Source organism: Ips typographus, linkage group LG2, assembly GCF_016097725.1.
Source record: "Ips typographus isolate SLU linkage group LG2, UJ_Ityp_2.0, whole genome shotgun sequence".
Taxonomy (NCBI): domain Eukaryota; kingdom Metazoa; phylum Arthropoda; class Insecta; order Coleoptera; family Curculionidae; genus Ips; species Ips typographus.
The window spans coordinates 14675054-14699395 of NC_138423.1; the positions used below are offsets into that span (position 1 = coordinate 14675054).

Here is a 24342-nt window from a genome sequence, read left to right on the forward strand (position 1 = left end):
CAACCGAGCGTAACTCGGTTATTTGGAAGAACATCAAAAATCTGTAAAAGAAAGACTTCTATATTTGTTTTCACTTAAGCTCCAAAATGTTGGGTATTTTTGAAAAGGTAGTTTTTAGCTTAATCCAAATCTGCATAAAGATATAGGATGTCCCATGAAAAAATATATGTTTGGTTCATATCTCATAAACGGTGTGCTCCAGAAAGAAAGGATTAGATATTTGGATTCTAGGTTAAATTTTTTATGGGAAGCCATTTCTAGCTTTTTTGCGTCGCTGATGATAAAGCAAATACACCTGGGGTTCCAAATTGTCAGATGTTCAAAACACACTGTAGCTCAGAAACGGGGGCAGCTGTTTCTTTCCCAAAAATCAAACACAGATTCGCGAAAACCGCATTGCTAAACTTTTGCTAATTTTTGAGATACCCGTTAAACCATCGATTTTGAGACACCCTGTATGTACAGTCTTTAGTAGACGTGAAACTAAGGTTTATTCACTTAAACATAATGTAAATAAATAAATAATAGTAGATATATTTAATTATCAAGAACAGTAAGAAAGTATTACTGATCTAAAGTCTTACACTATTTTTTGTGCGACTGAATATAAATCATCTTCACAAAAAAGCTCAAAAAAACACGGTACATCTACCATTTTTATTAATAATTATTACTTACATATTTTCATACAGAATAATCTTTACATAATGCGTTGATCAAACAATCCTCCTACTCTAAATTTAATGGCACAAGCCCATACAACAATAATATGGACAAAAATCTACTAGACGAAAAAACAAATAAATAAACGAAACACTACTACATAGTTAAGCCAACCATTACGAACCCTTCAGCCCCTAATATACACTTTATATACATTTAAAAGTTTTTTTTATAATTTTACTATATTATTAAAGATATGGCGGACAAAGTGAGATTAAAATAAAACTACAGCTAGTACCTAGAAATTTATGTAGTTAGCAAGTTTAACATTAATGGTTTAAACTGAAGCTGTAAGCTGAACTTACTTATACATAGCACAATTCCTGATAAGTTTAAGGTAACAATAAGTATAGTGACTTAATTATTTTATTACGTTTTATTGACAAGCATTTAAGGCAAACAGATTTGAAAGCTTTTGATTATTTAGCGTGCGTGGTTCTTACAGAATGGACGTCCTCCTTTGGCGAAGAAGCTTTGTCCTTCCAAGTTTTTCTTGCACATCTGTAATAGTAATAATAATGTTAATATTGTTTTTATTAAAAATGTTAAAATTTAAGAAATCAAAATTAGTTAAAAAAAGTTTGGTTTTGTATCACAAATTGTTGAATTAGTTACAGAATAAGACATTTATCCCAAAACTTTTTTCAAACAAGTTTTTTACCGTTCACTGGTGAAAGATCACAAATTACCTATAATTATAACACTACGTAATAAAATTTGGATCATGTTTGGTCCATATATTAGTTTTTGCAATATATTTTAGCGGAGGGAGGGTCTAGCAGTGCTAGGAGGGTTAGGGGACCTTAAAAGAAGCAAACCCAAAATTTTGGTTGGGTTGCCTAACCCATTATCTACTTAAATTATTCCATTTTAGGCCAATTTTTATCCAGGTTAAGCTTTTATTCAAGATTTTTTAAGATAATTTAAAAATTTTATTTTTTGACCGGACTACGAAGGCGTAGAAAGGCCACAGACGTTATTTTTCTTAAATTTCGACTTCAAACTCGGAAATTAACTAAATTCCGACTTTGAACTCGGAAATTAGTTAAATTTCGACTTCAAACTCGGAAATTAACTAAATTCCGACTTCAAACTCGAAAATTAACTAAATTCCGACTTCAAACTCTGAATTTAGTTAAATTCCGACTTTGAACTCGGAATTTAGTTAAATTCCGACATCGAACTCAGAATTTACATTGTCACATTGCAAAAGCTCTTCAAACCAAATTAGACAACATTTGTCAGTTTGGCAACATTGCAAACATTCTTCGAAGCAAATTAGTAAAATTTGTTAACTTTGGCAACATTGCTAACACACTTCAAAGAAATTAGTCGGACTTGTCAGTTTGGTTACATTACAAACACTCTTCGAACCAAAATTGTAAAATTTGTTAGTTTGATAACATTGCAAGGATACTTTTGAACCAAATTACCAAATTTTGTCAGTTAGGCAACATTTCAAACAGTCGTCGATATAAATTAGGACAGTTTGTTAATTTGGCAACATTGCAAGCAAACACACTTCAAAGAAATTAGTTGAACTTGTCAGTTTGGACAGATTGGAAACACTCTTCAAACCAAAATTGTAGAATTGGTTAGTTTGATAACATTGCATATACTCTTCAAACCAAATTAGTAAAATTAGTCAGTTTGGCAACATTGCAAACACTCTTTGATCTTAATTAGTAGATCTAAAATAGTAGAATTTGTCAGTTTGACAACATTGCAACTAAATTGCGAGTTTGAAGTCGGAATTTAACTAATTTTCTACTTTAAATACTATAATACCAAGTTAAAAAAACAATACTTACAGTGCAATTGAAGCATTGACTATGATAATTGTTGTTTAAAGCTTCCACCCAGCGATCACCAGCTTCGACGGGAAATCCGCAAGCAAAGCATTTAGTGGTGAACAACTCGTTCCAATCTGGAAATCGAAGAGTGTATTAAAATACTGATTTTATGACCCATCAGTTCTTCAAACTTACCAGCTTCGCAATACGGATTACCATCCTCCAAGAAGAATGGAGAATTACCGAACAACTTGCCACAATAGACGCAATTGAAACATTCAGGATGGAAGTTCTTTCCGATAGCCTTCAAGCAATCCTACAAAACACTTCGTATTACTTCTGCAGATCGAAGGAAACTTCAACAAGAGCAAAAACTTACGGTTTTAATCTTGGCGTTACATTTAGAACATGGTGGAGCCAAATACTGCTCAAAGCAATACTCGCAGTACAGCTGACCCTGCTCCTCGACGAAGCCGATGTCCTGAAGAGGACGTCTGCAAGAAGGAGTGGCGCAAACGAAATGCTGCGGACACCAGATCTTGCCCAAAGCAGTTATAAACGGTCCCCTGTAATTACATTTGTACTTTTAGCAACAAAACTAATAAATACACATAAAGTTACACTCTGTTCCCTCCACCTTCATTCTAAATTACTTACGTTACTTCAGTGTTACATTTCAAACACTTTGGACCACTTTCTTCTCTTCCATTCCTACTAAATTCCTTACTAATTGTCTCCATTTGACTAGTAAAAGTCAAGTGATCGGGTAAGTTACTTTCTGTAACCACCCGCTTGGAAACACCCCCTCTAGCTCCGTTAATAGGCACCACAAGTTCCGACTTGACCCTTTTATTATAATCCCCATTATTCAACAGAAAACTCATTCTAGGGCTCTGAGTCTCGGAAATGCTGACTCGTTTCAATTTCGGTATTAAACCTTTAGTGATCTCGGTTATAATGCGGTCTTTGGCTCCCTCCAAATTAGAGTTTCTCCCACTCGACGTGGAGGAGTTAGAGTAGTCTGATTTGGGGGAAGAACCGATGGAGTCTAGTTGCGAATGTGTGGTGGAGGGGATGGAGATGTTGATTTGCCCGTAAACCGGTACCGAAATAGGGGCTGGATTCATTGCTAGTTGCTGACACTCTTCCATTGTTATTTCAGTTAGGTTAGGATGTGCATGCTCTAAAACACAAAGTAAAAACCACACTGCATGCATAGCAAAAAACGTCCAGTTAATTAATATTTGCAAATAAATGTCAAAAAAATGAAATAGCTGCAGACTACAATAATTATAAAGTAGTGGCGGAACGTTAGATCCCAGTTTTGATAATAATAACAATAATAATAATAATTTAACTATGATTTCTGGTTGTTTTTATTCAAATTTAAATTTTTCATTGAAAGCAATGTCAATATACAGGGTGGTCCAGTTTTAAATGTCAATAATTCACCAATCCATAGCCAATTAAAAAAATAAGTTGACATTCATTATGTCATTTTCCTGAAAAGTGCTTCCTATCGTTTTTTTTGTCATAACTGTCAGACCGTTGGAGCAATATTGATCAAATTTGGAACAAGCACTTTATTACACGTTATTACGGTCGAAGACCCAAAACTAGCCCAACCCAACTTAAAAATTGTCTTGGAAACGGAAAATTCACTTAAGAAGTTTAAAAAATATTATTGTAGCCAGTTTTCATATGGTAGTTTCAGACAAACTGAAAGACTTTAGTTTTGAAAATTGACTTTTCATGCAAATTGTAGACATAAAAATTAAGTACTTTTTCAAGAATTTGTTACTACAAATTCATATATTTAAACCTTAAAAATTGACTTGAACCCCAAAATGTGACTGAACTAATGAAAAGTGACATCAGAAGCTTAAAATTTGCATTTGAAGTAAGTTTTCATAATTTGAAGACAAATTTCAATATTTTAGTCTTGAAAATAGTCTTAGATGCAGGACATTGACATTAGATTCATGAAAATTGTCTTGAAAACGAACTTTTCGTGCTTTTTACTTTGCTTTTCATTTTCTTCGAATTCTGGACTATTTTTAGTGCTTCAGAATTGCTTTCAGCTTCGAAAATCGAGTTTCAAGACTATCTTCACCAAGTTATTGACAAATAGCAAACTTAAAAAACAATTTTTACATTCTTCATAGACTTAAAATGGCATTCCAAGCTTTGTCACTATTAAATCGACTTCAAAATTCGGGTATTTCTTAATAAACTAGACTGTTTTTAGTGTTTTAAGGCTGTTTTCAGTGCCTCAAATCGAGTTTCAAGACTATCTTTACAAAGTTTTTGACTTATCAGGCCTAAAAGCCAGTGTGTCCACTGACCATTGTCTTGAAAATGTTATTTCAAGCTTCTTCACTATTAAATTGACTTCTACACTCATAAGTGCAATAAATTGTAGCATCTCTAAGAAATTCAGACTGTTTTTAGTGCTTTTTAAGACTGAAAAATCGAGTTTAAGACTATTTCCAAAAGTCAATAATTTTTATAGAAATAAAATGTCCGAAAATTTAATTTACTTCTAGACTTGTTGTCCAGTCCAGAAAATTGAGTTGTACACCAATTAAAGTATTGAAAATATACTTTTGGACTCTCTTTAGTCCTAGTAAAGTCAGTTCTAGCATTAAAAGTCAACTTTTATATTATTTTTAGTAGTAAAAAATGAGTTTTATGCACAATACAATCTTTGTCTTGATTTCCGGACTTTTTTTAGTTCTTGAATGCCAGTTTCAGACACTCAACCAGGATGGCAGTCTGAGACAGCGAATCATAAGACCATTCCTAGTAGTAAAAAAGTTTTTAGACTATTCAGTATAAATTTGGACTTTCACAAGTCTTGGACATTCAGTTTTAAACTATAAAACGATTTTTTAATTTGAAATTTGGAGGACTGTATCTTCCTTAGGAAACGTTTTTCAGAAAAATGACATAATGCAAGTCAACTTATTTTTTGATTAGCTATCAAATGGTGAATTATTGACACTTAAAACTGGACCACCCTGTATATTGAAATCAAAGTAAAATGCTAGAAAAAAAATGCTAAAAAAAATGTATTTGTCACATTCAAAATAATGTTTGTCAAATCAGACTAAGGTGCGTATTCTTGAAACGAGGGGAGTTATCAAGAGAAATATGTCTATAGAATGAGTCAGGAACCTGCCATTGTCAGCTTCTTCTGTCACATTCTATCAGCACTTTTATTATCATCGTCTAAATAATAACGACCAGAATATAGTAATATGAATATAAAGTAATACTAAAAGCAACACAATAAATTAAAAAAATCACAAAATTTCTTCAACAACATAAAACGTCACGACAACTCCATCTTCTACCTGATTTGACCATGACAATGACCGCACAATGCAACTCTAGATCCGGGTAGAGCCGCAGTATTCAACAAGCCTCTGCCTCTCTTAGGGGCTGCTGTAATACCGCCAGACTGTCGTCCAGTACCAGCACCTACATTAGGTTGAGGAATAGAGGGTTTGGTAACGTTTGCACTAGGTCTTGGACAAGCCGCTGGCGTAGGCACATGCTTGATCGGAGCTAAGGAGTTTGGAGGAAATACTTTACGCACTGGAGGCATTGGTGGAGGGGTTGGAGCTGGTTGAAGCTGACCTCTGCAGGTTTCGGAGAGTTTTTCTGAAGCTTGTCGCAGTGTGGTTGGAGTGTCGAGTCTAGGTTGGAGATGGTGGGGGTTGGTAATGTGAAAGGTTTGTGTACTGGGTGGTTCAACGTTTGGAACGTTCACTTTGGAGAAGGGTTTGGTGGTGGTAATGCTACGTTCAATTTGGACGTTGTGCTCTTTGTGCTGATGTTCAAACTCTTCGGTGACGATTTTCTTTCTTTGAATTTGGGTACGTCCGTCTGCGGACATGGTGGTGTTCTGGCTTTGAACTTGGTTTACTCCGGCAAAGTTTTCCTGATGAAGCTTTTCGGAGATGTCAGTTTTGGCTAGAATGTTTCCACTTTGTTGTACTTGGCTGCAACGTTGGTCACGGTCGCATACTTGCAGGAGTTGTTGGACTTGTTGTTGTACTGTTCCAGTTTGCAGTTCAGCTCCAACTGGGTAAGCAACATTCTGGCTAACCTTATTAAAATCCGCTACTTCTTCAAAAGAAACATCCTTTTTACAGAAATCAATCCCACGATGTTCTTCAATTTTATCTCTTTGATTTTTGTAATCTGGCAGATACGTTTGAAGGTTTTGTTTTGCAACCCTAACCCTTGAATCTTGAGGGTTTGGAAGGGGTTCAGAAGACTTTAAAGGATTCGGTGGTGGACCTTCAGCAGGCGACTTGGCCCTCTCATGTCTATTCAAACCAGGAAACGGAGAAGGACTTCTACTGCGTGTCTGATTTTCTGGATGAGGACTTGGAGTGCGCGAGATTTCCGGATGAGCTGGATCGAACAAGTTGGTTTCCACTGTTCCTTGATAGTGGGGAACCAAGTTATCTTGGTAGTAAGGGAGCAATGGCGGAGCTTTGTTGATCATACTAGGAGTAACCGGTCTTGGACGTGGAGAAAATGTCCCTGAAGAAGGCCGGTCATCTAAAACTGGCTTGAAGTTGACCTGATGATCCACGTGGTTGTTTTCACTAGGTGCTACAGTGATTATTGGAGCTTGTTTCTGAACTTTAACTTGTTGTTGCTGTTGATGTTGTTGGTGGTGCAACTGTTGTTGCTGCTGTTGCTGGTGCTGTTGCTGCTGCAACTGTTGCTGCTGCTGCTCCAATTTCTCTCGTTCTCTTTTCTGTTCCTCAATCCGCATTTCTGCTCTCTGTTTCCTCTCCATTAAAATCAAATCAGCTTCGGCAGTGGCCTTCAAATCCATTTGGTAACTAGGCAACCCCTCAGGTTTGTGTAGCATAGCGGACACCGATACCGGTTTCACTTGAATCACCTCCTCTTTCTGCTTATGCACCTCCTTCCTTACCTCCACCGACGTTTTCTCCTGCTTAACGTGATGCTGTTGAACCGCAGCTTTTTCTTCTACCACTTTTTCCCTGACGATGGTAGCCGGTCTTTCCTCTACGGTAGCAATGTATGATATGGGGGTTTGAGGTTTTGGCGGAGGGCTGAGTACTGGAGGAGTGGTGTTTACTTCAATAGAAAACTGAGAGTGGTCAGTTTTGTTGCTGAAGGAGCAGGTAAAGCCCTGAAATAGCGGTGCGTAGGCTGATGGTTGTCCTGTTTGAGGTTCTTGTGGTAGAGAAATGACCTGGTGGGTGACATGGGCTGGTTCAAAAACTTCAGTTTCAGTGATTTTGGTCTCCTTCCTTTCGCTTGCTTCCAGAGACTCTTGAGTTTCTGATTGAATGCGTTTCTCCAACACTGAAGGCGGATAGTAGCTGGGTGGTTTAGGAGCTTTAACGTTCATTTTAAAGGACTCGGGCAATTCCTCTGGTTTTAGAGGTTTAATTAGATCGACATTTGATGTCTTCGACTCTTTTCTCTTGCTCGAATCTACAAATTCAGCTACTAAAGGAGTGTAAGGCCGTTCTGAGGCGGTGGTCAGAGCTGAACGCATATCCAATTTTTCTTCCGGTTTGGGTAATTCTTCCAAAAGCTTATCTAGAGGATCTTTCGGTTTCTTCTTTACTGGAGGTAAAGGAGCAGGACTTCCAACAGGAGTGAATGGACGTTCAGGGGCAATTTCTAAAGCCTTCACAAAGGGACTGTAAGGTTTCGGAGGTGGTAGTTTTTCTTTTTTTGTTGTTTCTTCTTTTTGTTCCTGGAGAATAAGAGGATGTTCTGGAGGGAAGTAAGGTTCAGTTTCATCCGGTAAGGGCACAGGCTTTGTAGTTGTATGGGTTGACAGATTGTAAGGTTGAGCTGGAGCAATGGCTAGAGCCGAAGCCAGAGGACTGGCTGCAGTTTTCCTAGATGGAATTATAGGGAAGGTATCTGGATCTGGAGCTGTAGTCCTCACTGCTTGAACTAATGGAGATTCCCACTTTTGTGGGACTGTATTCTCGACTTTAGTAGACAGTTTGCACTCTACAGTGTTGGGTGTGTATTCTGTAGGTCGTTTCAACTCACTGAAGTCCACATTCTCAATTAATGTCTTAGAAGATATGGATTTACCAACCAATTCCAGGTCTATTGCAGAAATATCGTTGTTATTCAATTGAGGGGCTGCTTTGATGACACTATCTACCAGTTTTTGAGTATCCAGAGTTTCAGTTAAAATTTCCACGCACTCTGTGGCACTTCGTCGACCGGAAAATGAAATTTCCTCAGAATAGAACGACATTGTCTCGTCCTCGTCCGCGAAATAGTCACTTTCAAACTGTGTCCGTTTTTTTGCCGCTTTTTTCTCGATTTCAGCTTCAACCTTTGAAGGTGGGGGGTAGAATAAAGGGCAGGCTGTTGGAACTTCTAGGTCTTCGTGAGGAGGTGGCCAGGTTATATTTGTGGTGCGGGCTTGGGGGGTAATAACACACGCGACACACATGTAGGGTTAAAAAAATACACAAAAAAGGAAAGGCAAAAAGAAAAAAAAAAGTAAAATGTTAGCTGGTGATTAAATGCGTTCAGTTTGCTATAAAATAGTATAACAATTTGTTGAATTATCCGTAAAAAAAGCCAAATTTGTCTAACTAGACTAAATGTCTGTAAAAAGCCAGGTTGTAAGCATTTTTTTTTCAAAAGCTACTACTCGGTTACTAAGGAAAATGGCCGAGGTTTGGAATTGAATGACCAATCTGTAATAGAAAAGACAACGGTCATAGTCCTGAAAGAAAACACGGTTTAGCGCTATACTATTTTAGAACAAAACTGACTGAAAAATACTACAAAATAAATAATAAAATAAAAAGCTGTAACAACAAAAAGAACATTAAAAACAGGGGTACCTCTAAATAGTCCACCTGAAGAGTTTAACGTGGGTTTTCGTCCTAAAGACATAGACATTGATTGTAAACAAAGACAACTACTAATGAATGAATGAAGAATGATTACTCAAACTAAGAAGAAAATAATATATACAAAGTATGTCTCCAAGTAGGAAAATGTTTATTGGTTAAAATAAAGTAGTTTTATTATTAATTATACAGTTTTACCACCTAACAATATTTTATTAAGCATCATATTTGATAATGTTTTAATGTTATATTTATGTTTGAATTTAATATTTGAATGTATTTCAAATGTTATGCTAACCAATTCTAATTCTCCTCTTTAGTCAGAAATTTGTACAGAACATAAATCTAATATTGAAACTCTAAACAAAAAAAATTTAATTTAAAGCAAGTTTTTCTGAAAAATATTTACTTTTTAGAGCAATTTTAAAGTTTTTTGTTTTAAGTAGAATTTATGTTTCTCTTCTTTATTTGCATAATTTTTTTCCTTTTACTCTCTTTGTTCTTTACTCCTTTCCTGGTTTTTCTCTTTCTCATTTTATTTTTATCATTCTTATTTTCTTGCTTGCTTTGCCTATTTGTTTTCTTCTACTAATGCTTTCATTCTCATCTCTATTTCTTGCACTTTTATTGCGGTTAAGTTCTGGCCACTAACTATATTGTATTTTTTCTCAAACACGTTTTTTTCTATCCGTTTTCTTTATCTCTATCCTATGTTCTCTTTCACTTCCTATTTATTTTCCATTAATTCTGTTTTTACGCTGTTTTTGCTTCTATTATTCTTCCCTTTACGTTAAATTTATATCATGATTTATTTTGCTTTTGTTTTTTCCCTTTTTTTTATTTACACAGAGTTGTTTGATCAAAACGAGTGACTAGTATCACAGACAAACAACCATATTCTAAATTTTGTTAAGCCCAACACGCACTTAATAAAGATATCTAAACGGTCAGAAATACAAAAACAATGAAAAAGAGCTAAATTGGTTAGAATTGAAGGAGACATTTTTTAAGGCCTTGTTTAGGACATTATTTTAAAAACAATATCCAAAATTTTGTTGGTTATACGGTTATACAATACAATTATATACCCAAAATTTATTTAGAGAAACGGACAAATTTGAAAAATAACAAAATAGCTCAGACTTATAGAAACTGGTTTTGTAAAAACCCTTTAAGACATAGCTAATTAGCATATAGGTATATTGGGACACTTTGTTTACTTACTTTACACTTTGTAATTTCTTTCCAGTGTGTTAATTTGTTTTTATTTAATGTTATCTTCATTTTTTGTTTCTGTTTTGTGTAGTTTTTTCTCTGCCATTTTTTTTCAGATTCCTCTACTTCTTGCCAAAATTCTCCATTATTTATGTATTTTGTATTACTATTAGTATTTTTTGACTTGCCCTTATTTTTTAGATGTATTTTAGATATATTGTAATATCTTCATTTCACTCTCTTTGTCCTTATTAATTTGTTCTAACTTAATTTTCTTTTACACTGTCGGGTTTTCTCTTTTTTTTCTCTTATGTTTTGTTTTGTTTTCTCTGTTTGTTCGTGTCCTCATTTGTTTTCCTTTTGGCATTTACTATCCTTTACTGATGTTTCGTTTTTCAGCAATCATCAACTTTTTTTTATGAGCGCCATATTGTATTTTTAGATAAAAAAATAACTAATTTCTTTCGCATGTATCACTTTCCATGGTTTGCTTTCTAATTAGTCAAAAATTTCAATAAAAAGCAATATTGTCTTAGTTCGCTTTGACTTTTTTAAAGTTTCTTATTATTTCTGTTAACATCGATTCACAACACTTGTCAAACGAGGTTAAGTGACTCACACATATCTTCAATAAATAATTTTAATGTAAAATTAGTTTTCGGCTGCTGTTATTTTGGCAAATATTTTAAATACATTTATCCTGCTTTCATTCATTTTTCCTATATAAAATTTGCAATAAAACCAGGTTTCTGGTTTTTCTCCACTTGAAAATTTCATTTAAATTGAAAATATGTGGAAGTAAATTGACTAATATTATTAGACAAGTACTGTCAAGTGATGTTCATACAACAGCAATTATGAATGAAGATAACAGAAAATTAGTTTTTATTGAAATTTTTGAATGTACAGGGTGCTGCATTTTCGATGGTTTTACGGGGTACAGAGAAAACGGTAATAGATAGAAAAAAAGTAGCATACCTGTTCCGATCTAATTTTCTGAGCTGAGATGACTGGCGAAGAGTGGGCTGCGCAAACTTCTTTTGTTTCAAAGATACGGGGGGTTTTTGAAAATTGGTCATTTTGGAACATCCTCTGTATTTCATTTGCTATTAAAGTTATCAAAAAAGGAAAAACGGTTTCCGGTAAAAGTTTTGACGTAGAATCGAATGGCGTAGTCAGTTTTTTTCTATTACGTTTAGTTTCTGACATATGACACTAAGTTATATTTTTTTAAATGGAACACCCTATATATTTTTAGTTCATTTAATTCTGTTTATTTTTACCTTTTCAACGGTGTATTACAACATATAAGTTTGTAGAGGTTAATCCTGTTATTTTAAAAAAAGGACCTTTGCTAAGCTAAAAAAAAGGCCAATATCTAAAATACCAAACAAAATCGGAAATCATGTAAGCTAACACATCAGAAAATTAAATATTTTTAATAAATCTTATTAAAAATCTAAGTTACAAACAGTTCTACCGTCACTTTAATAAGAAAAGTGGTAATTTCTATTTTCTTCTATTTTTAAGGTAGAAGTTAAAAAAACTGTTTATAAACGACATGTAACATGTTAATATGAATATAGCCAAATTTGGTTTCGACTGTGGGTATTTTTATACATATTATTTATCACTTTTTTATTAAGGAAACGCTTTTTTTATAATTACCAAGATTAACGTTTACAAACTTATATGTTTTAATACACCGTTGAAATAGTAAAAATCAACAGAATTAAATGACCTAAAAATATATAGGGTGTTCCATTTAAAAAAATATAACTTAGTGTCATATGTCAGAAACTAAACGTAATAGAAAAAAACTGACTACGCCATTGGATTCTACGTCAAAATTTCTACCGGAAACCGTTTTACCTTTTTTGATAACTTTAATAGCAAATGAAATACAGAGGATGTTCCAAAATGACCAATTTTCAAAAACCCCCCGTATCTTTGAAACAAAAGAAGTTTTCGCAGCCCACTCTTCGCCAGTCATCTCAGCTCAGAAAATGAGATCGGAACACGTATGCTACTTTTTTTCTATCTATTACCGTTTTCTCTGTACCCCGTAAAACCATCGAAAATGCAGCACCCTGTACAAAGCAAATCATAGACTTTAGACTAAAATGAGTTATTAATGTTTGATTAAATTGTCAGCAACTGTTCCAATTTAAACTTTTTCGAATCTCTCATCTACCATTCTTATAATGAGAGTTTTTGGTTTTTTCAATTTAATTTCTCTGTCTTTAAATATACTACAATCTCAATTAATTTTGGTCAGATAAGAGTATTCTTCTTTGATTTTTATCCATATAATAAACCATTTTTTTACAGAAAATGTCATTAAACAATCTTCCCCTACTTGAAGGCACTCTGGCAATACAAACTAGATGACATTAAAACTAACTTATTAAAGTCTTTGAGATGATACTTACCAGTGGATGCTGGACTGTAAGAACCGTAGGAATGTCCTGTAGGTGGCGATAGAGGCGCCTTATTAAAACTCCTGTTTGGGGGTGAAAGGGGCGCCGCCCTTGGTAGAGTACCTCCTGGAGATAACGGAGCACTGACGCTGGAGAAGGGTTTCGGTCCTCCTACGTTACTCGACTACAATCAACAACCCCCCCAAAGTCATCCTCTCCTTCTGGTCTTAATTTAATAAAATTAGTAATGGCAGTGCAGGGATGAGCACAACATTAAACATCCAATTAATCAAAGTAAGCAATTAAAAGTTTTAGTTGGACGTGACTACTCACCTTGTTAACGAATTTACTAAACGAGAGAGGTGCAGAAGAATTATAAGGTGAACTGTTACTGGGTGGTTTAGTGTTAAAGTCTGATGATGGGGCAGAGTTTAGTTTTGGTGGTTCTTCTACAGGAGCCGCTGGAATCGGTTCTTCCGGGAGCTAAAAGTGGTGGTAAAGAGAAAAGTTCAGGTGAAGGCATGCTCTAAGTTTTACAGTGTGCTACTAGTGGTGTGATGGTTATGCAACTGAAACTGGACCTAAGTTGATAAACTTACAGGGTATGATGGTGCGTAACTTGGAGTTTTTGGCGACAAAGGCGAGGAAACTGGCAGAGAATGTCCAGATAAGGCTGATGATATTGCGCTGGCTGGAGCTCTTCCACCGCTATAAAATTATGTTTTTTGCATAAGAAGTATTACCAATATTTAAGTAGGTACCATACCTAGGAATAGGAATGGCCGCCGGATTATTGATGGCAATAGCAGCCGATTTAGCGTGAACGTCACAATATAACTTGTTGTTGATATTGTAATATCTGCAAATTTACGAAATTAAAAATAATTGGAGTACTATATTTCAGACAGAAATTAAATAAATGTGCCTCACATACATCCAAATGTTCCGGAACGGTCTATCCTTTTCCACAAAGTGAAAAAAGCAAAGATGGAATTTTGGAATATCACGTAAGATTAAAAAATCTCTTAAAGGTCATTTCGCACTTTTAGGATTTAAATCTTCGGACCATCAACATCCACCACCTTTTTTTAAATGGATCGGTAATGGCTTTTGTTTCTTTAAAATGCTTATCTCTCTTATAGGCTGATGATGGTTCCGCAAAGATGAAACATCGGAATGAAAAACTGATAATGCTACTTTAAAGAGCTTTAAAAGTTGCTGTGGTGAAGTCCAATATTAACATCACAAAAAAATAAAATATAAAACAAAAAAAAGACTTTTTTTAAAATAACTCAAAAACCAAAGAAAATTTCGACGTTTTCTAAATTTTGTTTGATTATTATTATTAGGCCATGATTACGCAACTTTTCTCCCATTTAACCAAATGTGTATCTCTAACCCTTTTCAAGATCCTGATAGTAGTCCTCCTTATTCTGGTCACACTGTATATAGGGATATAAGTTTTCGACTGAGGACTGAATTATTGAATATTTCTAGTGTTTGAAGATGTGTACTCTCTGTCCCAGGAGAAGTGGCAGTGACGACATTAACTGTGACGTCACATTGAAATTTACTTCTGTCTTAGATTGGTTATAATATAATAGGCCATTTATTAGCTTTCTTTTGACATACTCTTTGGAAAAGTTGGGATTTTTGGGCTTTCTGTACTAACCGACCACCGACAGAATCTGAAGTCTATTTTGCTCTAACTGACACGGTTTCGGAAATCATTTTGAAATTACGGAAATTTTGATAGTTTTTAGGGCGTGGCATTCTTAAAAAATGACACTTTGACAAATGACACTCCATGTCACATTTCTAATATTAACCTAAAGCTATCCAGGCAGTCAAAGATAATTTTTAAAATTCAAACATTTTTTGAGACAAATCCATGGGACGTATCCCCTGTCAGAAATTGAGTTTTTTATTTTTAAGGTCAAACGGTGTGCTGATTACAGAAAAATGTCATATGCCTTCCATCGACGTGTATACGTGGTAAAACTTTCACACCCCTCTCAAAAATAGTTTTTGAGATATTTATGAAACTAACCGAAAAAAAGTAGTCAAATTTGACGCCCTCTAGCAGCCAAACGGTACAATCTAGCCTGGTCCGGTCAACGGCACGTGATAGTCCTATTTATTATCTTTCTGTTGTCACATGGTGTTTATACAGAATGTTTCAAATAAGCGAATTATGGATATTAACAGCGAGCTTATTGAATTTTGCTCAAATTGACCATTTTTTTCATTTTGATAGATTTTAGGGCATGGTATCCTTTAAGAAATAACATTTTGACAGAGTCACATTTCTATCATTAACCTAAAGCTACGTCAAAAACAATCTTTAAAATTGAAAAATTTTTCGCCGCCATTTTGGTATTCAATTAAAACTTGATCTTGAGGACATGATTCCGATGTCAAAATGACATAAAACAAAAATATTGTAATATCAAATTTACCAACTCAACTACACAAAATAAAAACTAAACCAATAAATTCAAATTACAGCTGCACACTACGTGAAGTCATTTGACAGTGTGTCACGTGACACCGGTTCGTTTTTTTTAAACATGTTAATCAGATGACACATTGTCAAATTACGGACGAGGAGTTATTTCTGAACGTGGCTCCGAACAATCACGAATTTAAAAATTTGCAATTAACATACGCCAATGACGTCAATTTTCCATCATTACATGTAAACTGAATGAGAATTGTTACGTCACTGCCACTAGCTTTGGGATGGACTTTACTCAGCTCAGATTTCTCAAAATTGGTTCGATAACGACACTTCACTTATAATTATAGAAATTTTGGAAGAACATGCAAATTGATTAAAATTAAGCTTTCTCCTTGTGGAAAAATGTATACCGTTCCGTAACGGGTCACTCTTCACATATGAAACAGGTAAAAGTTAAATTATACTGCGGTATTTGTTGGTTAATTAAAAATTCTGAACTTACCCAACGTTTTTCAGTGACGATCCACAAGTAGCACACTTGAAGCACTCGACGTGCAAGTTTTTGTCTTTTATCCGAACAAAAACTCCTCTGTAACATTAAAAATCACGTTTAATTCACACAAAATGTCTAAAGTACAACATAGATACAATGGTGTGATGGTATGATTGAAGATACGCCAAATGACAGCGTCGCCAACTGAAAATCCTGAATAAAAATTGGACACGGGACATTGATGGTGAGCGATTTCCATCAAAAGTCTGAAGCTATCTTTTCTAATATAATTGCGTCTATACAGGTGACTAAAAAGTTACAGAAAGTGCAAAACTATCACATGCTAATCTACCATGCAACTATCAATCAGAGATCTAGACAGACCATGCTTGAACAGAAGACTTCAAGAAGACAAGGGAGACACAACATTCATCCAACATTGAGTTGGACTTACACGATGACCCTTTCGCAATCAGTGCAAATGGTGGCGCTTTCAGTGTAGTTTGAGGGTTGGGGTTGGTTTTGACTGCCTGACTGGGGGAAACTTTCAGTTCGACTACCCTCGGGGGCGCTATTGTAAAAGTGGGTGTCCGGATGTCGGTTTACTGTGCAAGAAAAGAAGAAAAATTGGTTTTGGACAGAACTGGCAGTGTTTTACAACCCCCTCAAAAATCGGAAAAAGTGGGTGACGACATCCCCGGGGTGGTGAGTTTCTGATTGGTCCGTTTTGAGCTGCAATATACTTACACGATGAGTCGTTCGCATTCCGCACAAACGTTTTGTCCGGGAGGCAATTGGGGGTTGCTGGGTGCCGGTTTGTTCTGGGGGGCTGTCACGTGTCTAAGGCCTGCCACGCCCTTATTAGGGGCGGAAACGACACCCGCGTCTGGTTCTACGTAGGTTTAATCAAGTAAGAAAATTGTTTGTTTTTCATTCTTCACTCATCTCGTATTTTATTAAAAAGATGTTTGTTGTAATTTAAATGCCACTTTACTAACTCTATTTGCTCCATTATGATCCAACTTAAGAAAAAAATTGATTGTATACGAAAAATCACATTAATTTAGGACGACACCACAAATTTTGACACATTGTAGTGAGTTAATGATTGTTCCATTGATAGGCAATATTTTAGAACTGCCAGATGACCAGGGTGAGTATTCTTGAAATAAAGGAAGGGAGTTACCAAGAGAAATGTATGCAGAATGTGACAAAAACCTGCCATTGTCAGTTTCATTATATCAAAACTTCTCTTGAGAATCCTGCTCCCTGCTTTCAAGAATTTTTTTTCATATCCAACGTTCAATGAAATTAAAATAAATGTTTGGGAATATGTGTAATGCTAATAAATAGTAGACAATATTTAAAATTGCGCAGGACAATACTGGGTGCTTTTTTAAATCGGACACCCTGTGTGTTATTGCATTTTTGGATTGTTCTATTGATTATAAGAAAAACTTGTAATAATAATGATGTATCTAACGTGCTACAAAAAATCGAAATTTTCCATATTTACAAATTCGTAAAACCCAATTTATTGAACTTAGAGCAAAATGGCTTGCACATTCCTATCTTAGTTTTTTTTATAAGCCATTTTTTTGATAATGTCAATTTGAATTTAAAATAGATTTTTTTTACATTTTTGAAAATTTAGTAAAAAATTAAAAACAAAAATTTCCTGCATAAAATCACAAAAGAGAATTTGACATAGTTCAAAAAAAATTAGTTAATGTAATTTTCGTCAAACTTTTTTCGAAAATGGTACACGCTAGATGTGTCATTAATTTAACAAATCTTTCTTATAAACAATAAAACTATCCAAAATTTAAATAAATACCGAGTGGCCAATTTAAAAAATATAATACTTTACCACTTCACAATTTTCTGCAAGACCCTGTATATATCAGATACCAATATTATATATTCTACCAAGGAAGTTTAGGACCCTGTATAACGAAATAATTACATAGTGTAAGTACTTGAAAGTAGATTTGGGCAAATATGAAATTTTCGTATTTTTCTTTGCTCCAATGACATTTGATAGAATAGAATACAAGTACACTATAGTTTTACCAGTTATGCACTAGACTTGGCAAAAAAGCGAGTATTTACTGAACTGACAGGTAAAAATGACAATTGACACTTGACAATTGACGTAAAACAAAAACTTTCCTAGCAAAGTTTAAAAAAATTGAATTTTTGCAAACAGTGCAATTTTGGCAATTTTTTATTTTACTGCAGGAGGGTTCCAATGCACAGCAAATGCCATATTTATACCAAAGGACCTTAAATTAGGTGAAATAAGCACCAAAAAGCACTCTAACATTTTTAATTTTTAAAAAAATTTAAAGAATGGGTGGGTATTAGGGGTATTTTTTTACTAATTTTTGAAATTCAATATATCGGTGACATGAAGAGCTAGAGAGGCCAGTTTTGGCTCATTTTGTAGTATTTTGTATCCTTTTTCTAATAGAGTTTTAGGGAAATCTATAAGAGTACAAATAAAAATGTTACAATCATTCAAAAATTGAAAAATGTTGGCAATTTTTTATTTTGCTACAGGATGGTTTCAATGCACCACAAAGGCATATTTATACCAAAGGACTTTAAATTAGGTAAAATAAGTACAAAAAAAGCACTTTTCATTTTCAAAAAAATTAAAAGATTGTAGGTAATTAGGTTTTTTTACTACTTTTTAAAATAAAATATCTCGGTAACATGGAAATCTAGAGAGGCCAGTTTTGGCTATATTGTGTCATCTGATCAATATATTTGGAAAACGAACCGGTGTCACGTGACAAATTGAGTTTGACCGTTTTCTTCAATTTTTCTCGTTGTAATTTGAATTTATTTAGTTGTTATTTCATGTAGTTGTATTTGTAATTTTGATATTTCCTGTACCCGAAAATTTCCTGTACCCGAACAGCTCAGTTTGTTTTTGGTTTTGGGTTGACAGAATATTGTGAGGTGGAAAACAAAGTGAATAGACTTCTGTTTTACTCTTAAGATCGGATTCTAATATTTTCATTGCTTGTTATTTACAACGAATTACATTTTAGAAAACTTTATGTGATACATAGAGGATATTAATTAACCTTAAAAACGTATTGATACCATGTTGTCAAATGCTCTCACAAAATAGATATTGATAATAATTCATTCATAAAGAAAAACCACATTTCAGCTTTTTAAATCATTGAACAAAAAGCTCAAACCGACCACCACAAAATATCAAATAAAATCTTGAAAATTTCAATACGACGTCACGAATTAATGTTGTTATTGCCAGAGAGTACATACCATTCACTATGATTATAGTATAGATAGTGCATTACCTGTCACTGTCCAGTGTTGCCAAATGTTATACAAATAATAATGTTTGCAGTTTTTTAATATTCTTCGAAAAAAAATTTCAAATCAGCCACCTTTATCAACAAATACATCATCCGTCGTCTAGACACAGTTTGACACAACTTTTCAAAGTAAACTTAGTGAAAGTGGCATTTACTTAATCGTTTACAACGAAATTTCGCACACGACCGCGACTTCTTCATAGAAACCAGACCCTGTACAAACAAAATAAATTTATTGACAAATATCTTGGCAATTACCTGGTTCATTCGAGACGTCATTGTCGTTTTCAGCTTCTTTGAGCATGCGATACACTGCACTGTTTGTAGCATCGTAGTTCTTCTCGTTCTTCTTAAAGTTGACCCTAAAAAATCAATCAGGAGTTGACTTTGAGTTAAAGAGAGTCAAACGAATGAAGGATAGCAGTTTTAGTAAAAAAGAAACTAATTGTTGTTAGTTTTATTTATGTTTTTTTTATTGTTATTATCGTATTTGTTGTTCTTATAAAACTTACGTACTTGTAAGCTTAACTAGCTCATTATTTTTTATCTCATTCTACTACTTTATTTTTTTACTATAATTTGTGTTTTTTGCATCGCTTTGATTAGTTTCAAGTAATTTTTGAGATCAAAATGGCACACATTTTTAAATAGAAAGTTAGTAAAATCAAAAAAGTATTTATTCAAGCCTCAGTAGTACCACTAAGAACCTAAGATATAAATATAAAGTCAAATACGTAAATTATGGAAATCTTTAAGCTGCAAGCTACTGATCATCAGATCAATAACGTACGTCAGAAAATTATATTTTCTTATAATAATTCTGAAAAATTGAGTTTTTTGTCTCACTCTGTTGAGAAAAAGTAAATTTTTAATAGACATCAGGGAGTTTTCATTTTAAACTTTGCTGATTATTACAAAACTGGAGACACTAATATGACTTATAAACTAGAAAGAGATCAAATATAGTAAGTCAATAGTAGGAATAGTTCGCTTTTGCTTAGGGTCAATTGTATCATTTTTAGTTTATACTTCATGTTAAAGTTAAACTGTACTTTATTTGAAAATATTCAAGTCATTAAGAACGAAATTCGTCTCAAACTTAACAATAGTCTAATAATACTTCGGTACAGTGTTGTCAAGTCAAAATATTTAATAGCGGTAGATTAATTGGTCAAAAAACGGTAGATAACAGTATATAAAAAATAAACAATTTACATAAGAAAAACAAAATTCATTTTTGGTTATTATACAGGATGTTTTTTAAAAAAAAAATTGTAATTATCGATTCTTGATGGAGAAATAATGTCAATTTGCTGTATAAACCAAAAACACAGATTTTAATTTTTTCATCTATAGTTTACCGTTTTCTAAGTTTTAACATTTGTGACAGATATCACGTGGTTTTAGAAGATTTTAGCTAGGCAGTCACGTGACAGTAGTAAAAATATCTTTCATAAAATCTCAGAAACATATTTTATATCAAATACAAGAAAACTTTTCTAAACATTGATTTTTCCACCTTTTAGCACAGTTTGATGTTAATGGCAATTATCACGTGGTTTAGAACACTATTCAGCTAAACGGTCACGTGATACTTGTTAAAATAACTGTCATAAATCTAAGAAACACGTCTCGTTTTGAAAACTATTAGAGGATAATTAATTTAGCTAGGCAGTCACATGACCCACTTAATGTAAAAAAATTACTGTTTTAAGCACATTTTTGGAATTCTCATCACATTTCCGATTCAATAACCTGAAAAGCGATGTCAAAGTTTGAACTGCCAAATATTGACTTCAAACACTGTTTGAAAAGACAGTCAAGGATAAAATCACCTGTAAACCTACTTGGAGTGAGAAAATAAGTGTTTTATGCACATTTTTGGAATCCTCATTAAATTTCCTATCCAATAACCTGAAAAAAGCATTACAAAATTTAGTATAATCAGGGAGAAAAGCGGTGCCAAAGTTTGAACTGCCAGAAACACAGGTTTTAAAGACAGTCAGGGACTAAATCGCCTGTAAAACCCACTTGAAGTGAGAAAATGACTGTTTTAAGCACATTTTTGGAATCCTCATTAAATTTCCTATTCAATAACCTTAAAAAAAACCTACAAAATTTAGTACAGTCAAAAAGAAAAGAGTCAAAGATTGAACAGCCAGAAACGTAGTTTGAAAGGACAAATTTGCTGGTAAAACCCACTTGCAATGAGAAAATAACAGTTTTAAGCACATTTTTGGAATCCTCATGAAATTTCCTATCCAATAACCTGAAAAAAGTATTACAAAATTTAGTACAATCAGGGAGAAAAGCGGTGCCAAAGTTTGAACTGCCAGAAACACAGGTTTTAAAGACAGTCAGGGACTAAATCGCCTGTAAAACCCACTTAGGGTGAGAAAATGACTGTATTAAGCACATTCTTGAATTTTTAAAATCCTCATTAAATTTCCTATCCAATAACCTGAAAAAACCAGTACAATCAGTAAGAAAAGCGGTGTTTAAGTTTGAACTGCTAAAAACACAGTTTGAAAAGACAGTCAAGGACAAAATCGCCTCTAAAACCCACTTGGAGTGAAAAAAGACACATTTTTGAAATCTTTGTTAAATGTCCTATCCAATAACCTGAAAAACACTACAAAATAAAACATGTGGATTTGGTAATTTGCAGTATGTAAAACATTTCAGAACCCACATAATGGCAATGTTAAAAACGGTATATTGAATAAAAAGAGGAGAACGGTAGAAAAACCTCAAAAACGGTAGATATACCGTTTTAACAGTAGACCTGTTAACATTGCTTCAAAAAATGGTTTTTATTTACAGCACTGTTTTAGTTACGTTAATAAAGAAAATTTCCAAAGACATTCTAATAAGTAACTCACGATTTAAAATTACTTTTATGATGATTCAGTAACTTATGTAAAGGGTATCAGTGAAATAGATAGTATTTAGCATATAAACCTAGTTTTCGAAATATTTTCACTGAAAACATCAAAATTAACTGACTTTGTAGCTCACAGTCATTTAGAGTTTTACTTCCTGTTTAGCAAGCAATGATGAGTAAATAACCCAGTCATTAGCTATTTTGAAACAATAGTGTCGATAGAAATTTAAAAATAATATTGTTTGTTGTCACGTGCAGTGTGGGACATCCTCATGAAATGAGTAACATTATTCAATATCTCACAAACTCGTCGTGTGAATTACACCAAAAAAAAAATCAATAAACTGTCATCATTGGCTGCTATCCAGCGGTGAAATCTTAGCTAAATCTAATAAAAGATTTTTGTTTTCAGCTGATTTACTTGCCCTAAAGCACCTGTCGATAACACTTCACTCTGAGCCGATATAGTTTCGGCGATGGCGTCCTCTGAGTAGAGTTTCAAAGGGCTGTTGTACTGTTTGTTGACTAGTTGAGGACCTCCACCATTAACAGCTCCATTCACCTGAAAATTACTGTGCTATTATTCCCCGAAACAATAGAAATACTACAAAGTTGACGTAGCAATTTGCACACTTGCAGGAACGTAATTCGAGTCGTATGCACACATAAGAATAAGTAAAAAATGCAAACGTTTTACACACACATCAGTATATTATTTAACATCCTTGACTTGTTGGCACCGTCCAAGTCAACAAACAATATTAAACCAATTAAATTGAATCAGTGATAATTTGTCGGCATGGTTTTGCAATTTAAAAAAATTTCTTCTTATTAAAATCATATAAGAGTATACAGAGGCAAGTTCAAGTTGGCCGTTAAATCGAATGCATTTTAATATCAATTATACCAATTGGAATTTGTTATTGAACGTCCGCCAAATGTGGCGAAACAATAACTAACTATTTTTGTTGTGCGCGATTGCCTAACTTTTGTAAGCGAAAATTCTGGATCAGATATTTGTAAACTTTGAAATAAATCTGAGAATAGTAACCTCGAATTTCCTACAAGTTAAAACTTTATTCAAATACAAAATGCAGAGTGTTTCAACTAAGAAAGAGAAGAACACACCCACCAGCTGTTGCAAGTTTGCGGATGACACCACTATTATTGTTACAGCTTCTTCCTCTGTTAACCAGCGAAAACTGGGATGACACTTTATTAATCTAATATTGATTCCGAAGCATTATTCAAACTTAATCAGTTATACCGGACAATTAGATGTCACTACGGAGATGTAGGAGAAATACTTCAGGAAGCTAAATGATGGCGATGACACACAGATGTCAAAAAGATACCAGAGACAGAGAGATTAAAAAAACTAAGAACAGAAAACCTCCGGATACAGACGATATACCAAACGAGCTTCTAAAATACGACAGTCCAGACCTTACAGCAAGTCTGACAACATTGTTTAACAAAATCTTGAACACCACGGAAATCTCGAATGATTGACAAAGGCAAAAAAACAACTCCTGAAAACTATATGCTTAACAATAAAGTTGTGTACAAGGCTGATCAAGGACAAACTAGAGGAGCAAATAAAAGCCAGAAAAGAACAACAAAAGTTAATAAAGAAAATTAACATCCTAAAGGAAAAAGAAGTCTCTGCTAACATAGTAACAACAATATACCACCTTAACACTAATAACAGAATTCAAATCAAAGTTGGAGAGAATATTGCATCTATCTAACATCCTCACTCCAGGGTGCGTATTCTTGACACGAGGGAAGGAAATTACCAAGAAAAAGAGCTGTAGAATGTGACAGGAACCCGCCATTGTCAGCTTCTTCTGTCACATTCTATCAACACATCTCTTGAGAATTCCGTTTGGAAATAGACAGAGAGATAGCCTTAGTTCATTTTTATTCAATCTCCAATGGACAAAATTATAGAAGAAGTCACATCCCTGAACTCGGGATAGAAAATGAATAATATCAATATTAGCAGAAAATGAGAATGATGAACCTACAGAAACAGATATTTAAGTTCTACTAGAGCAGTCAGCATCTCAATTTGGAGATATCCATAAGTAAAACGACCACGACTAGG

At 34.0% G+C, this 24342-nt stretch overlaps 1 protein-coding gene across 6 annotated transcripts in view; it reads right to left on the reverse strand.

Annotated features, from left to right (window-relative positions):
- Window positions 1-638: 638 nt before the first annotated feature.
- The window catches only part of Zasp52 (Z band alternatively spliced PDZ-motif protein 52), a 55669-nt gene continuing 31965 nt past the window's right edge, over window positions 639-24342 (reverse strand). Inside the window, exons 4-17 of one of the 6 annotated variants that reach the window (XM_081974097.1) lie at window positions 22658-22794; window positions 19607-19710; window positions 16450-16600; window positions 16005-16091; window positions 13808-13900; window positions 13641-13749; window positions 13375-13524; window positions 13054-13225; window positions 9398-9439; window positions 5873-5999; window positions 2896-3082; window positions 2712-2832; window positions 2535-2650; window positions 639-1224 (exon numbers count right to left, since the gene is read on the reverse strand). In XM_081974097.1, coding sequence (XP_081830223.1) covers window positions 1147-1224; window positions 2535-2650; window positions 2712-2832; window positions 2896-3082; window positions 5873-5999; window positions 9398-9439; window positions 13054-13225; window positions 13375-13524; window positions 13641-13749; window positions 13808-13900; window positions 16005-16091; window positions 16450-16600; window positions 19607-19710; window positions 22658-22794 — 1674 coding nt within the window. In that variant the 3' untranslated portion in view covers window positions 639-1146. Of the gene's footprint in view, window positions 1225-2534; window positions 2651-2711; window positions 2833-2895; window positions 3083-3173; window positions 3700-5872; window positions 8967-9397; window positions 9440-13053; window positions 13226-13374; window positions 13525-13640; window positions 13750-13807; window positions 13901-16004; window positions 16092-16449; window positions 16601-16742; window positions 16888-19606; window positions 19711-22657; window positions 22795-24342 lie in introns of all 6 variants that reach the window. The other 5 variants (XM_081974092.1, XM_081974093.1, XM_081974096.1 and 2 more) reach the window with 5 other exon arrangements.